General features: G+C 42.7%; 1 protein-coding gene across 6 annotated transcripts in view; it reads right to left on the minus strand.

Annotated features, from left to right (window-relative positions):
• The window catches only part of RABGAP1L (RAB GTPase activating protein 1 like), a 414,231-nt gene that overhangs the window by 110,890 nt on the left and 286,787 nt on the right, over window positions 1–16,554 (minus strand). For all 6 annotated transcript variants that reach the window (XM_075936918.1, XM_075936919.1, XM_075936921.1 and 3 more), the window contains one exon: window positions 15,523–15,564. In XM_075936918.1, the coding sequence (XP_075793033.1) occupies window positions 15,523–15,564 (42 nt within the window). The remainder of the gene's footprint in view (window positions 1–15,522; window positions 15,565–16,554) is intronic.

Here is a 16,554-nt window from a genome sequence, read left to right on the forward strand (position 1 = left end):
TTGGTCAGCACCCAGCACTAGTTCTCTGTATCTCCATAAGCTGTACATGAGCTTCTCAGTGGACTCTAAGGTATTGGTTCTGACCCAGAAATCCCTAAATGGTCTAAGCTTTCCTCTCCAAAAGACTTTTTCTCTGCCCATGTGACAGTCTCCCAGTGGAGCTCAGCCGAGATGCATGACGCAGAGCTCCCTTTAGCTTTTAAGGAGCTGCTGGCAGAGCGTTCTGTGTGGGGGTTCCTGAACTTTGGAATTCACTCCCCAGTATGGATCAAAATAGCCCACATTTGTTGATCTTTACAGTATGGTATAAAGCCATCTCTCAGACATATCGCTGTATCTGAAAATGTGTCAAGGTGCCCCAATGGTACTAGTATATAAATCACAATAAACATACATATGGGAAGGAATCTGTGGCAGAATGAAGTTCAGGAGGTTTTAGATGAGGTTGTGGATTTTGGGAGATTAGGGCTGACAGTTGAGGAGGGACATTTTAGTTCTGTTGCATTCACAGAATCATATAAGTATATTATTGAAAATGATCTCGAGGTCTTCCAGTCTAGTCCCCTACACTCAAGGCAGGAGTATTATCTAGACTGCTGTTCTTCACTCTAAGTATTTGACGGTGTTCAGAGTTTAAGAATAGGGAGTTCTAAGTCTTACTTACATCTTCCTACAGGCTCACACTCAGATACCACGGACATATATTTTAAAATCTCAAGATTTTTTAGGGCTGATGAGACATATCTTAACATTTGGGGTTGACTGAGTTAGCCAAGAGATACAAAATGCCTCCTTGGCCTCTGCCTTTGCTTCCCTGATGTCCCTGTAGTCCTGCTGTTAGAGTTCCAAGAAATCAATGTCTACTGTAAATAAACCATGAGGGAAACTCAGTCAGACAACTTATCAGTCCAATCCAGTCCTCTCCTCCCCCCAACCTTCCAACGCCCTTCTCTGTACTAGTGATTACTAGGCCACCCATGCCCCAGGCCAAATATATCAACCGGCAAGTGATAGGATATTGCAAAAAAACATGGTAGAGGTTCGACCAGAAATCGTTTAAAACAACAGAAATTAAAAATACATAACTACTATAATTGACTAGCAGATTTCATATCTACTAATGCAGGATTTGCAATAACTTTATTGGTAACAAGCAATTAAGGTCCGTAAGAGCCCTGCCTGCATCCAGTCTGGAGAGATTTCCTCCTAGTGCAGGCTTGGTGCAAGGCAGTTTATGTTGTCCTGAGAGGTCTTCACAACAAACCCTGGCACAGAAGGAGTGGCTGACAATGAAGGCAAAGGGTAGTATGGCCATTCTGGCTTGCTCTGCTGTAGGGATATAAAATCCTGTTTAATCCGTTAACTGGATCCTGAGTGGGTGAGGTTACAAAGGGGAGAGGGCAGCCAAACTCCTGGCCCCACCGGCTTCATGGCGCTGTTGATTGCCAAACCCTGCAGGGCTGCCAGCTCCAGGTTGCTAGCCCTGCAGAGCTCCCAGCTGCTGGCCTCACAGGGCTGCTGGCTCCTAGCTGCCAGCCCTGAGGGACTGCTGGCCGTGACTGTGGGTTTGACAGGGCTGCTAGTCCTGGCCTATGGTGCAGTGGGCCCAGCTGGCTCTTGCTCTCAGGTGCTGGTTAACCAGTTACCGGTAAGCATCACCCAATAAGGTTACCCATTCACATCCCTACTCTGCAGTGCTATGTTGAAGTTGGTTGCTCTCAAGGGATGCTGTCCCAAATGCAGTAACTCAAGTGTACTACCTTGAGCTTACCATTGTAGTGAAGACAAGCCTGGAGAGGCAGAAAACAAAATCTTACCCTTGATTTTTAAAATCCTGGTCCTGCCCAGGAGATGAGAGATGACCAACATTTGGGATTGGGTAGGTATAAGTGTCCACTTAGGATCTGATATGGTGGCATGAGGGCAGAACAAAAAAGGCTCCCTACACTACTGGCAGGAAGTTCACTATGGAGCAAATCTCCCCTAATGCACAGGGCCAGTGTAAGCCTTATGCATCACTTGTCTCCCACATAAATTTTGCCTTTAAGAGGTACATCGGTTGGGATGGCCCTATGAGGAGTGGTAACTTTCAGTGCCCGAGAGCAAGCTACCCCTAACAGGTTGATCTGATGAGTGATGGTAGCAAAGGACAGAAAAGGGAAAGAGGAGATAAGGTAGAATAATTATATCAAATAAGCCACCCTTTTCATTCTAGTTTTCATTTATTTTTGGAAATGGGGAATCTCTGTGTCTGCCCAACCCCACCAGTTAGCTGTATGAAGTACTCCCTATCACTAACTTTTAAGATGTTCTAGATAACAAAATATATTAAAAAGATTTCCAACCCCGGTACATTTGAACAGTCTTTTTATGGACCAAAGGATGGGCCTTGATCTGTTAGCAACCATCCAATATGTTCTTAGCAGTTGCCTAGATCATTGCACTTGTCCAATAGCTTGGGTCTGGAGGATTTTTATGAATAGTGGATAAAATGTTGGTCTAGACCACAGCCTGAAAGTAGCTCATTCCCATAATGAAAATGTGCATGTCCAAGAATTCATGTTTCCTTACACTTTAAGTTATTGCACACTGTGCACACATTGTGCTGTAATTTACATTTTTGCTTCAGTAGGATTATATATTTTTATACTTGCCTCATTTTGCTAGCCCTCAAAACGGAATTGAAAAGTGTGCATTTAATTGTCCAGGTAATAAAATGAGAGCGGGAAGATTAAAGTAAGGAAACAATACATAATATGTAGAACCTACAAATCTGATTTAAAAAACGGACTTTCCTGAGTCGCTCTGTGTTATGCCGATGTTTGCTAAACCATAAACAAGAGAGCACTTGCTTAGATGTCAAATTATGGGATATAGCTACATAAGTTTGAAAGCAATTAATCAAAAATGTAAATTCCATTGTGAACCTTGCTTTACGCTTGCAGCTTACTCAATTAAGAGCTTCTGAATGGGAATGAACAGGCTTGCCATGGCTAAAACTGCATTCTATAGTTGTCTAAAATGGGATGTCAATGACACCTTTAATGGAAGAGGTTTCCTAAGAGATGCAATGTTTTAATGTTTAATTTGCAATCCACAACAAGGAAGCTGGCTGTAGGGAGATAAAAGGCACTTGAATGTGTGCCATATACTGGAATGGGAAAGCATTTTCCTTTTACGATTCTAAACCTATAATCTTAATGAGCATCCTTTTTATGAAAATGTCAAGATAGTAAATTGCTTGTGAAAGTGCTCTAAAGTAACTGCCCTTCATTAACAGTGTATCAGCCATTTAAACATGAATATTCATTTTATGTTGCTGTGCCTTAGTCTGTCTCCCACTTGAGAAATGGGAGGAGAAAGCAAAGAAATTGTTTACATTGATGAGCTCAACTTATTAACAATGCTTCCGCTACAGGTACAAAATTAAGTACCTAACCAATAAGCAATTGTATAATACTGCCACCAACAGGACAGAAATATAATTGAGACTACTCTGTGGATGCTATACATCCAGGTGGCCAAGCCACAAGTGCCAGACTTCGTTGGGGGGAGGTCTGGGCTCCTGCCCTGCATCAGGACTTTTGACCAGCGGGGTAGGGGCTCTCAGGGCTTCAGCCACCACAAAGCACACCTTCCATTACAACAAAGACGAGTTTGTTAAAAAAATACCTTGTAGGTGTTGTTTCCATCTTGTCTCCAGAAAGCGACAATCAGAAAAGAATGGTTTCAGACTTTAAACACTCACGCCACACAATTGAACACAGAATATCTGACAAATGATGCACTTGAATCACATTTATATTCAGATCTTCAGAAATGCGAGTACCTCAATATTGCACTGGACGAGTCTTGTGATGTACAGGACAAATCTTAATTGGCAATATTTGTATGGACGGTGTCGGAGGATTGTGTAATCAACGAAGAACTCCTGGATATTGTACCGTTAAAAGAAAGAACCTGTGGCACTGATGTGAAAGAAACATTGATGGAAGTGTTTGCAAAAACAAATCTGCCTTTACCGCAACTTGCAGCAACAGCAATGGATGGGGCACCGTCTATGATCGGATCTATGAATGGACTTGTGGGGCTATGCAGAGCTGACTACAGGTTCCCTGAGTTCTGGACGTTTCACTGCATCATCCATTAGGAGCAACTGGTGTCTCAAAACCTGAATTTAGACCACGTAATGAAACCCGTGCTAGAAATTGTCAATTATATTCGCACACATGCTCTTAACCACAGACAATTCAAGAATCTCATTGCTGAGCTCGACCAAGGTCTTCCAGGAGACCTGTCACTGCACTGTACTGTAAGGTGTCTTTCAAAAGACAAAGTGCTGTTTCATTTTGTGAACTTTTGGATGCTGTGACACTGTTCATGGAAGAGAAGCATAAGGAATATCCTGAGCTCTCAGATCCGCATTGGGTTTAGATTTGGCATTTCTGGTGGACATGCTGTGTCATCTGGACAGACTCAACCTGGACCTACAAGGGAAATTAAAGATGCTGCCTGACCTGATGCAAAGTGTATTTGCATTTGTCAACAAACTAAAGCTGTTCAAGGCTCAACTTCAAAGGTGGGAACTAACACATTTTCCTTCATTGTTAAATACGGATCAACAAGCAGCTGAAGCCTTGAAAAAAAACACAGCACGGTATGCAACATTGATCGAAAAACTTCAAGATAGTTTCTTGGAAAGATTCTATGATCTACAATTGAAAAGGCCACAGATTATATTCCTGGTCGACCTTTTCACTGCGAGGCTGACTGTTTGAAAGCTCCGTTAATCACAGACGAAGCAGCTTCTCAGATTGAGATGACTGAACTGTCAGAGGACGATAGATTGAAGTCTTTTCTAAAGGAAAACACACTTGAGTTCTGGAAAACTGTACCAATGAAAAAATACCCCAATACTAAACAGGCTGCGCTCAGACTATTGTCAATATTTGGGTCAACATACCTTTCTGAGTCAGTTTTTTCTACATTGAAAAGTGATATCGAAGCATCTATCTATTCTAACTGACACACACGTGAGGGAATTACATCGAGTGGCCTCAACCAAATATAGGCCCAATCTGAAGAGGATTGTTGAAAGCAAGGATTGCCAAAAGTCTGAGTCAAAAACTGTAATATGCAAGGCAAGAAATAACATTGTGGTTTATTTTTCCTCGCTGATCAAACTGTTAAGAACCCATCTACTGAAAGGGCCGGCCTTAGGCCGATTCGACCGATTCGGTAGAATCAGGCCCCGCGCCCCTGCACCTGGTCCCTTCTAGATCTTCTCTTTTCAAAGGTAAACAAGCCTACTTTCTTCAGCCTTGACTCATATCTCATGTTTTCTAGACCTTTCATCATTTGTGTTGATCTTCTCTGGACTTTCTCCAGTTTCTCCACGTTTCCTGAAATGTGGTGCCCAGAACTGGACATGATACTCCAGCTGGGGCCTAATGTAGATGGCTCATTCCCTGCCTCGGGGACGTGAGACTGGGTGGGTTAATTTCCAATCCTCCTGTTTATTCTTTTCCTAAGCCAGGAGGGCACAGTAGTTCTGATGGGGGCTCTACAGGAAGGCAGCCCGCACTGCCCCCCTTCCTGAAACCTTATTCAGGTGTTAAACAGCTGTCCAGCCCACCCTAGGGATGAATGCATTTCAGCGTGCCTGAAGCAACACTGCACCAGCAATGGACAGGAGAATGGCTCCTAGGCATGGCTTGCTCATGACTGCTTCAGTCCCGTTGATGGGCCTCAGCCTCTTTCCTTCCACTCCCCCGCTTTGCAATGGGGCTGTAGACTCTGGGAGAGAGGGGTGTAGGCAGGTAGAGGTATCTCCCTGCAGCAGATGTAGACCCATCTCTGTATTAATCATTCTCTCATTGAAGTTTTTAGCTTTGTAGTGAGTCCTTTTACATGGAAACTTTGTATTACATCTTGGTAGAATAGTCCCTAGGACAAGTGAGGCACAGACTGTCCCTGTGGGGTGAATGAGGTGGGAATGTATAAGGCGGAAGGTGAGCACCTCTGGGCAGTTGTTAGGGTTGGAGAGGGGATGGAAGCCAGATCCAAGATCAATGAGCCCTGGGGAAGTGGGCTCATTCAAAGGAGACTGGACTTGTGGATGCCTTGGGGATCTGCAGCAAGAGCCTGCTTGGGGAAGCTCCCTCTTTCGAGGTGAATGTGGCAGCATTGAGACACTACCCAGAAGCAGGCGCCACAGACACTAACTGCAGATTCATGGAATGGCTCTCTCAGATCTTCACATGCATAAGATGATAGATCTGCAGGAGGGGCGGCAGTGACGTAGTGAGGGGGCCGGAGGGGTCAGTTGCCCCTGGGAGAAAAATAATATAAAATTTAGTTTAAAATAGATGTCACACGTTTTTAAAAGGAATACCATATCTCCTGCCTTTTGTCTATTTTTGTCTCTTTAGGCCCCCAGTTAAAATTTTCAAAAGCACTTGAGTGACAATTCATTTCTGAAAATTGGACTTGGAAATCTAAGCTCAGATTTTCAAAGGTAATTAAGCTCCTAAAGAGACAGTTGCTAACTCGGATGTTCAAAGATCTGTACACACCTTTGGAAATCTGATCATAAGTGTCCTAGTCAGTTCTGAACGTGAGATGTAGGAGCCCAGTCCTAATTCCTTCAGGCTTTTTTTTTTTTTTTTAATTTGAACATTTATCTACACTAATTCCCCTCCTTTCTCTTTCACTATCCAATAAATGCATGGATCAAAATTATAGGTGCTTTGTGAATATGCTGACTTGAGAGTGGAAAGATTTCATATTGTCATGTATGATTCCTGGTAACCCATCTCAAATATGAAAAACTAGGTAGATACCTGTTCATATCAGGAGCTGCTGAATTCAGTTTACTGTTTGCAGTATCTCATTAGGATGTTTAGTGGAGAAGATATTGTGGGTTTCTTTAATTTATACTGTGGGCAAAGCATGGGTTCACAAGAATTCCTCCATTGTTTTACCATGAGCCTCAAAACATTTGGTGTTTTTCTAAAGGCCTGGAGTCAGTTGATTATGTAGGAATCTCAGCTTTCATTTAAAAAAAGTTCTCTATACTTCTGGGCCTTACAGCTAAGGAGGAAAGCTTTAAAACATGAACCCTACATACTCAAGAAACAAAAGGCCAATAAAAATCCAACATGTTTTATTTTTAAAAAAATCTTATGATTTGTAGACCATTCTCATAATTTTATGTAGGCTTTCCTTGTGATTTTTGGGTTGGCAATACTGCTCTTTGATTGGTGAATTTAGAAAGGTTTCTCCCTTCAGTAGATTAGGTATGTCTATATAAATAAGTAATAGAGATGTAGCCGTGTTAGGCTAGTCTAGCTGAAACAAAAAACAGGACTATGTAGCACTTTAAAAACTAACGAGATGGTTTATTAGGTGATGAGCTTTTGTGGGCCAGACGCACTTCCTCAGATCAAATTGTGGAAGAAAATTGGCATGACCATATATACCAAAGGGATACGATTAAAAAAAGTGAACACATATAAAAAGGACAAATCAAATTTCAGAACAGAGGGGGGATGAGGAGGGGAAGGTAAATGTCTGTGAGCTAATGAAATTTGTTCTGAAATTTGATTTGTCCTTTTTATGTGTGTTGACGGCTACATCTCTATTACTTATTTATATAGACATACCTACTTTGCCACAGAGACCAGTAGACACACTTGCTGTGTCAAGGTGATCAATTTTGGCTCTTTTGGGTTGAAATTCACTTAAGACTTGGAGCTGGGAGAATGAAATGTTGTAATCCATGTTGTATGATTAAAAGGAAAAAAGACCTGAACTTAATATGACCTGGCTTAGGGTCTACCATAACTTGAACACTACGCAGAGGATAGCGAGTCACATCTAACTGAAAGTCACAAAAGATGGAAACAGGTTTTATTTCTGGTGGTGTAGAGTCTATTTGGGAGTCCTCAATTGTATCTGACACTTTACATCCAGTGTTTAAAGGCAGAGCTGACACGATTCAATTGAGAGTCCTTGTCTTGTCTTAGTGATCGCTTGAGCAAAAATTATTGATAAAATCTTGTGTAGACTGACCTTGGACTCAATATGCAGGCAATGTGTTGAAGGGCAGTGCAAAGGAGGCAATGGTGGTGAGGTATCATATTACCTAGTGAAATCATTGGTGCTGAAATCACTAAGGACTGGAATTTGACCACAGAACTGACACTTTCTTAACAAAGACTCCATTTTTGCTATTTAAAAAGTAAAACAATATAACAGAAAACTGCAACGCTCTCTGGTAACTTTTTTAAAATCAAACTTTAAATTTTATTGAAAAGATTAGATAGTTTGCAATTGAAAATATTTGACCTACACTTAAGGCAACTGATTTAATTTTGTGTAAAATTTTGCATAATAAAGGATGGCTTTTAAAAAAAAATGTTCAACTATATTGATACACATTTTGATCAGATCTACTTCTGATGTGATATTTGCGTGTGGTTGTGGTTTGCAGTGAAGGTTGTTTTTTTTTTCGCTCAAAAAAAAATCCTGGGTGGGGAGGTCCCGCCAAAACTGTTCGAATTGGGCCCCGCACTTCCTAAAGCCAGCCCTGTCTACTGATATTCTTTTAAGACTGGCTGCGCCTGTGCTTACATTAAATTGCTTCACTTTTAATTCAAACTTCTACTCTCAAGTAAGAGGTGTTAGTACAGGGACTATAATGGGACCTTCTTATGCCTGTCTATTTGTGGGATTTGTAGAGAAGATGTTTTTTCAACAGTTTTCTGGCAACAAACCCAATCTCCTCCTGAGGTATATTGACAACATTTTCAGAGTTGCAACTTGCTCTCATTAAGATATCAACAAATGTATTTTGTCATTCCCTCAGTTCCACCCAGTCTTGGAACTTTGGAACCCTTTGGAATGAATGTTATGTTTTAAGCACCTTCTGGAACAAAAATTTGAAATAATAACTTATCAACACAGCACTCTGTTAACACAGCTGAGGAAGGGCTCTTGTCCGAAATGTCCTGTAACATTATTTTTATCACTATATTTTGTGTACTATACCTATCTAGATAGATAGATAAAAATAAATATATAATACGTGGCTCTTTGCACTCTATCCATAGCTGTTTTGGCTCTTAGTTTCTAACTTGTTGGCCACCCCTGCTCTAAACTAACTGAACAACTAACAAACAGTGATACCAAGAAAGTGCTTACACATCAAAAGCATGAGGAATTTCCAGCAACCATCTCTAGGTGTAAGAAGGAACAGAGAGGGTGGGGTGGGATGGGAGTCGGCAGTGTCCTATATACTGCACCAGGAAGGGGCCATGCCAGGGGGTTCCACAGATGACCCAACAGGTACTGCTGAGAAGAAAATTCTCCGCTTGTTCACACAGCAAAGAGGAGGACTGTTTATTCCTTCAACATTCTGTTTCCTGTTCCGGATCAAACTAATATTCCATCAGCTCTGGGGGTCTATGGCACTGGCCAGCGGCTGTTGTTCAGAAAAAGGCAACCGAAACCCGATTGTTTCTAATCATCCGTGCCTTGCTTTGAATGTGTGTGGGGGACGGAAGCAGATTCATCTCTGATCCCCGTGACTATCATGTGTTCCCTGAAGCTTCTAAGTGGGTTATTGGTCTGAGGAGCTTCACTGCTACTTTAAACTCTAGCAACAGCTCAGTTTTCATCTAGGCACCTGGTAGAGTAATGACATTTACTAAGCTACCAAACAGTTCAGGAGCAGAGTTATAATTCGGTTGGTAATTTACAGGAGGTCTGCCCTGAATGTTCCTCATGGATGCAGGAAGAAATGACATTTACTGGGTAAAGACTCTTTAATAGCCTGTTGATTAATGATTCCTAAAATTAGAAATCACCCCCAAAGATCACAGAGGAGAAAACATCCTAAAGTTGCCATTAATTTAGGCCCAGGGTGAGGTCTACCTAGGCCAAGACCCCAGAGCTGTTGAGTGAGAAGCAGCGTCCAGCTCCAGCTGTGGTAAGGAACCAGTTCCTCGGGGACAGGTCTACACTAAATGGGAAGGTCGAATTAAAATACAGATACATTAATTACATAGCTAGTGTCAATGCACCTTGATTCAAGTTTTCCCGCTGTCCACAAAGTGGGAGACCGTTGGGAGTGCCGCACAGAAGTGCTGGCTGCCGATGGGGGAGCCTTCTGTGTTCGATTTAGCAGGTCTTATGCTTGTTAAGTGCTTATATTAAAGTGATTCCAGAATACCTTCTTAAAAGTTTTCCTTTCTAATTTTCTGGAGTAGCCAAATAAAGAACTGACTCAGTTGTCAAGGAAGATAATCAAGTAATTAGAATGAGTGTTTTATGTTGCACATAATTAGCGCTAATTATTTAAAACAAGAAGTCTCCTTAATCATAACATGGCCTTTCTAAAGATCGATGTTTATGGGTTCAATCCTTTTCCCAACATGGCACAATGGCCCTTGCATACACTTGAGAAATTCTCTAGAAACTTACTAGCGTTGCTAATATCAGCTCAGCTGCACAAGTGATAGCGATGGTGGAAGTACTTCTGCTGGAGACGTGTGACAGCCGATGTTTTAAAAACCATGTCACGTAATCCTAATCAAGATGGTGATAAAACACTGCCAGAAGTCTACCCACGAATCTGAGATAGAAATATCATGGAGGCATGCAACTGAAACAGCTTTGGATGTAGCAGAGTATGTTCCAATACTCCAAATAGTGGAATGACTGCCAGGTTGAAGCACATGTGTACATGTAATCCAATTAGTTTAGAGAGACACCATCATGAGATAAATGGGCCCCTAGCTTTAGCTCCACAAACTATGAGTAGTCTAAGAGTTTAATTAATTGGCTTTGTCTTATCTAGAAAATAAGTAAGAGCTCTCAGTGTATAATCTAATCTCTCTCAGAGTCAAATGAGATGTAGGGAAGAAGACAGGTAAAGTAATAAGCTGATTAAAATGGAAATAAAAGGCTATTTTAGTAAAACAAATTTTGGGTAAGGATATAGGGATCGGCTATCAGGATTTGGAACTCATTAATTCTGGGAAATCCATACAGGAATCCTATTCTATTTCAGCACAAGTAACTGTCTATGAAATGATCTCCTAAACATCTGTGGAACAGTCAGAACTGAAACCTCCTGACAGGCCAGTAGCCAACTTGCAAGACTGAGCAACTTACATATGAAGCATACAGTTTCAATCCTGAGAGAATGCAATAAGGAAACTAAGAAGTGAGGGTATGTCTACACTGCAAAGTTAATTCGAACTAACGGACATTAGTTCGAATTAACTTTGATAGGCGCTACACTAGCGCTCCGCTAGCTCGAACTTAATTCGAACTAGCGGAGTGCTCAGTTCGAACTAGGTAAACCTCATTCCACGAGGACTAAGCCTAGTTCGAACTTACTAGTTCGAATTAAAGGCTGTGTAGCCCCTTAATTCGAACTACTGGGAGGCTAGCCCTCCCCAGCTTTCCCTGGTGGCCACTCTGGGCACCACCAGGGAAACTCGTATGCTCCCCTCCTGGCCCCGGAGCCCTTAAAGGGGCACGGGCTGGCTACGGTGCCCGTGCCAGGTGCAAGCCTGCCAGCACCCAGCCAGCAGACCCTGCACCTGGCACGGCTCAAGCCAGCCACCCGATGCCCCCCAGCCCTCCGCCTCTTCCCGGGACCATGCTGGCGGCTCTCGGGAGCCTGCCCAGGACCGCAAGAGGTGGGCACCCACCTGGTCTAGTGCAGACATCATGGACCTCGTCCACGACCTCCGCACTAGGCACAGGAAAGTGGCCGTCTAGGGCAGGATAGCTGCCAGCCTGGCCACCCAGGAGCAGGTTTGCATGAAAATCAAGGTGGTCCACTGAGACCCCCAACCCTGAGCCCTGAACTTAGAATGGCCGTACTGGGTCAAACCAAAGGTCCATCTACTCCAGTAGCCTGTCTGCCGACAGCAGCCAACACTAGGAACCCTGGAGGGGATGGACCAAAGACAGTGACCAAGCCATTTGTCTCGTGCCATCCCTCTCCAGCCTTCCACAAACTTTGGGCAGGGACACCATTCCTACCCCCTGGCTAATAGCACTCCATGGACCCAACCTCCATGAATTGATCTAACTTCTCTTTAAACTCTGTTATAGTTCTAGCCTTCACAGCCTCCTGCAGCAAGGAGTTCCACAGGTTGACTATTTGCTTTGTGAAGAATAACTTTCTGTTACTAGTTTGAAGCCTGCTACCCATTCCTTTCCTTTGGTGTCCTCTAGTCCTTCTATTATGGGAACTAATGAAGAACTTTTCTTTATGCACCCTCTCCACACCACTCATACTTTTAGAGACCTCTATCATATCCCCCCTCCGTCTCCTCTTCTCTAAGCTGAAAAGTCCCAGTCTCTTTAGCCTCTCTTCATATGGGACCTGTTCCAAACCCCTGATCATTGTAGTTGCCCTCCCCTCTCCCAGCCTCTCTCTTCCCCTCTCCCACCTCCTCTTCCCAGTCTCCCCCAGTTTTGTTCAATAAAGAGAGATTCTATTTTTGACCACACGTGTCCTTTATTTTGTACATCAGGAAGGGGGGCTAGGGAGGGGTAAGTGGAAGGAGGTGAGGGAGGAATTGGGTACGAGCCCCCGATGGGGAGGACTGGGCTGGCTCTGTGGGCTGCTCGGGGTGGAAGTTCTCCTGCAGCCCCCCGATTGTCCCCTCCCCCCAGATGGCAGCCTGCGGCAAGTGCAGCCGGGCTGATGGCCGAGTGCTGTGATGTTCCGAGTGTGGGCTCTCAGGGCACTCCAAGCCAGGACTGCTTTGCAAGCGGGGCACCCCTGAGAACTGTCTGTCCGGGGTGGGGGTCGGGTCCCTTTAAGCACAGCCCTCGGCTAGCCTGAGACAGCAGCTCCACACTCTAAGTCCTACTCTGATGCCCTGGCGGCACTGCTTCCGGCCATCCTTAACCTCTGTTCAGGGTCCACTCAATGTGGACATGCTAGTTCGAATTAGCAAAATGCTAATTCGAACTAGTTTTTAGGTCTAGATGCGCTAATTCGAATTAGCTTAGTTCGAATTAACTAATTCGAACTAAGTTAGTTCAAATTAGCGCTGTAGTGTAGACATACCCTGAGACTTCAAGGTCCAACTCTAGATCCATGAGATCCAAGAACCAGAGCTGTTCAGTCCAGTTTTGGGCTATCAATAACACTTTGTCCCACTTGCTCTTCCTGGTGACACTGGGAATTATGAGGTATTTGGGGAAAACATGTAAGAACTGTTGACTTCAAAACAAATCTACTGGAATCCTTGGATCATTGTGCTTGACTTTCATGTTTGAAGTCTCACATATCTTCCTTGTTGACGGTCCCCCTTAGAAAACCCAAAGAAGTGGATTAGGAACTCTCTCAGCCCTTCATTGCTATAATGGGATGCTGAATCTTTGAAAAAGGAAACGTTCCTATTACTTGTTCATTAGGCATAGTCAGTGTTAAACAAGCAGTAACAAAATCAAAACAAAAAAGTATTCAACACTCTTGATAAAAATCACTTTTCCTCTTGGAGGGCTTGTCTTTACTGGGAAGCTGATTCATGTTATAGTTCAAGAAACCCTATTAATCTGACTCCCATTCACACTCAAAAACTCCTGTCTAATGTACTACCATACTAGTAACTCAAGTTAGCTGGCATGACCAAAGACAGAGGCAAAACCCTAGTGGCCCTGTCTTGTAGAGGCAAGCTAGCAGCCTACTCAGTTGCTGCTAGTGCTCCAACTCTCTCCCACAATCCTTCTTGACAAAATGAAACTCAGTTTTCACAGCGTGCATGCCACACATGCATCATCTCTATCCAGGGGCTACTAAGGCACTGGAAAACTCTACTTTTTTTGGCAGTCAGCTTAGCAGTTAGCTGACAGAAGCACTCTATCTAATTCCTACATAAAAGAAAGAAAATTAAATCAATATTAGACCCGCTCAGCTCTAACTAGCATAATCTGACTTCTAGTGGCAAGACACTTAAGGGACACTGGTTAGCCTTAAAATTGTAATATATATTCTTACTTTGTTACTAAATTTGTGGAGAGAGACCCACCCCGTCAGGAATCCTTAGCTCTAACTCAGCTGTGGAAGGGGTGTGGGGTTTACTGGGTTACAGCAGCAGGTAGTACACTTCAGCTCTATATAAAAGTATCAGAATGGCCATGCTGGGTCAGACCAATGGTCCATCAAGCCCTGTATTCTGTCTTCCAACAGTGGCCAGTGCCAGGTGTTTCAGAAGGACAAAGCAGAAAAAGCAATCATCATGATCCATTGTCTGTCACTATTTTGTTTGTTGTAAATTTGCTGCCCAGAAATGTAATTGGGTCAGCGTCTTGTGTAATGTTAGTGAAGGAATGGATAACATTTCCTTATTCTATTTTTCCACACCATTCATGATTTTCTAGACCTGTAACATATCCCCTCACCCGTTAGTCATTTCTTTTCTAAGATGAAAAGCCCAAGTCTTGTTAATCACTCCTCATATGGAAGCTGTTCTTTACCCCGTAATCATTTCTCTTGCGCTTTCTGTACCTTTTCCAAATACAATAATCTTTTTTAGATGGGGTGACCAGATCTGCATACAGCATTCAAGATGTGGGCATACAATGACTTTATATAGAGGCAATATGGTATTTTGTCTTACTATCTATTGATTTCCTAACGACTGCCAATATTCTGTTAGCTTTTTAGTTTTTAGACTGCCACTGCACATTGAACAGATGTTTTCAGGGAACTATCCACAAGGATTCTAAGATCTCTTTCTTGACTAGTAACAGCTATTTTAGACCCTGTCATTTTTGTATCTATAGCTAGGATTATATTTTTCCATGTGCATTACTCGGCATTTATCAACACCAAATTCCATCTGCCCTTCTGTTGCCCAATCACCTGGTTTTGTGAGATCCCTCTATAACTCTTTGCAGTCAGCTTTGGATTAGTCACTGTTTACCCCCTTTTTCAAGAACATTTATAGGTTTAACAGCAGTGGTCCAAATGCAAATCCCAGCAGCACAATACTTATTCCTATTCTTTTTTACCCATATTTTTTAGTTGGAGTACCTGGCAATGTTTTCATGATGATCTAATGATCCTTCAATTACTTGAATGCCCAGCCTTTGTTATTCTTAATCACCTGCCTCCCTCTTTTTATAACAAACTCCCTCCCCAAAGGCAAAGCTGCAAGCAACTCAAACTCTGTTGCAGTTAAGGGCATGGGCTTTAGGCAGACCTCAAGTATGAAATCCAGGGGTTCAAACTTTGGCTGGGTGTTACTATTCCCTAGTCTTCATAAATGATGCCCTTGTTAATACAAACAACAAAGCTCACATTTTTAAGGACCACTCTCCCCCAACCTGACCCTTTACAATATATTTGTTTTCCTCCATGTTAACTCTGAGAGACCAACCACTATTGCCTTTCAAGGTGGTGTTATCAGATGATTTGACATCTTCAATTAAGCAAACCTGTGATACAGTGAATATTTAACAAAAGGGTTAAAATTAATTTCTTACCTTTAGGAGTGCCAAGGCTACGTGGAAGATTATGTTCAGACCCTGAAAAGGGGAAGAAGAAAAAAAATGAGCTGAAGCAGTCCCACTGTACCAGGCTTTAATTTTCCCTTAGTTCCCACATTTATTACCAGGGAGATTTGCAGGGTTTTTGTCCAAATCTTCAGATTCTCCCAATTCCCTCCCACTTCGCACCCCACTCTTAAGGCTCCATGATGCAGCTTCCAAACTTTTAGCAGATAGGTACCGAGACTCTTTGAAGTCCAGCAATTTTGCTTTCTGACTGGTCAGACAGGAGGTTTTGGGCAGCCCTCTGTTCTTTGGCTGAGTATCAGTCAAACCTGGTCTCTCATGGAGCAGTACAAAATACTAACAGCAGCAGACCATTGGGACAGTCTGTTTCTTCAAAGCCAACAGAACCAAATATTCTAGTGAATATAATTTTTGCCAGTCCAAAGACAGCAGCTTGTATCCAAAATCTTCTGTATTAAGCACCCACAAAAATCCCAAGTGGTAAACACACACATTTTCTTATATCAACTCAAATGCAGACATCAGGCAGCTATACATTATCAATTTTGGCTCAATGTAACCCTGGAGCTTTGCTCACAAGACTTAATCTTTAATTAAAGACTAATCTTTAGCTCATGGAGACTCCAGGACAATCCTGGAAGGTTGGCACTACTGTGCTTGCCATTTTCACTAGACTGCAAACATATAGCTCAATAGACACAAATACAGATAGTGAAGGAAATAATGATAAACTAGTGATGCTCCACTGATTTCAGATCCCGAGAGAAGACAGTGATGCAACTGTTAGGCTCGCTGGAGCTAAATTAAAGGTACCAGTATTCCCACCTGTCCTTTCTAACAGAACCTTAAACAGGCCAACTCTGCCTTCATCTGGTGCTGTTCTAGGACAAGGATAAAGATTTTGAGCCTTTTTCTTACTACAGTCATAAAAGCTGTAATGCTTAACCAGTACAGTTAAAGCTCTACAACCACTCTCGTGAGGCTGCAGCTATGGCGGTACAA

This window comes from Pelodiscus sinensis, chromosome 9 (assembly GCF_049634645.1).
Source record: "Pelodiscus sinensis isolate JC-2024 chromosome 9, ASM4963464v1, whole genome shotgun sequence".
Lineage (NCBI taxonomy): Eukaryota > Metazoa > Chordata > Testudines > Trionychidae > Pelodiscus > Pelodiscus sinensis.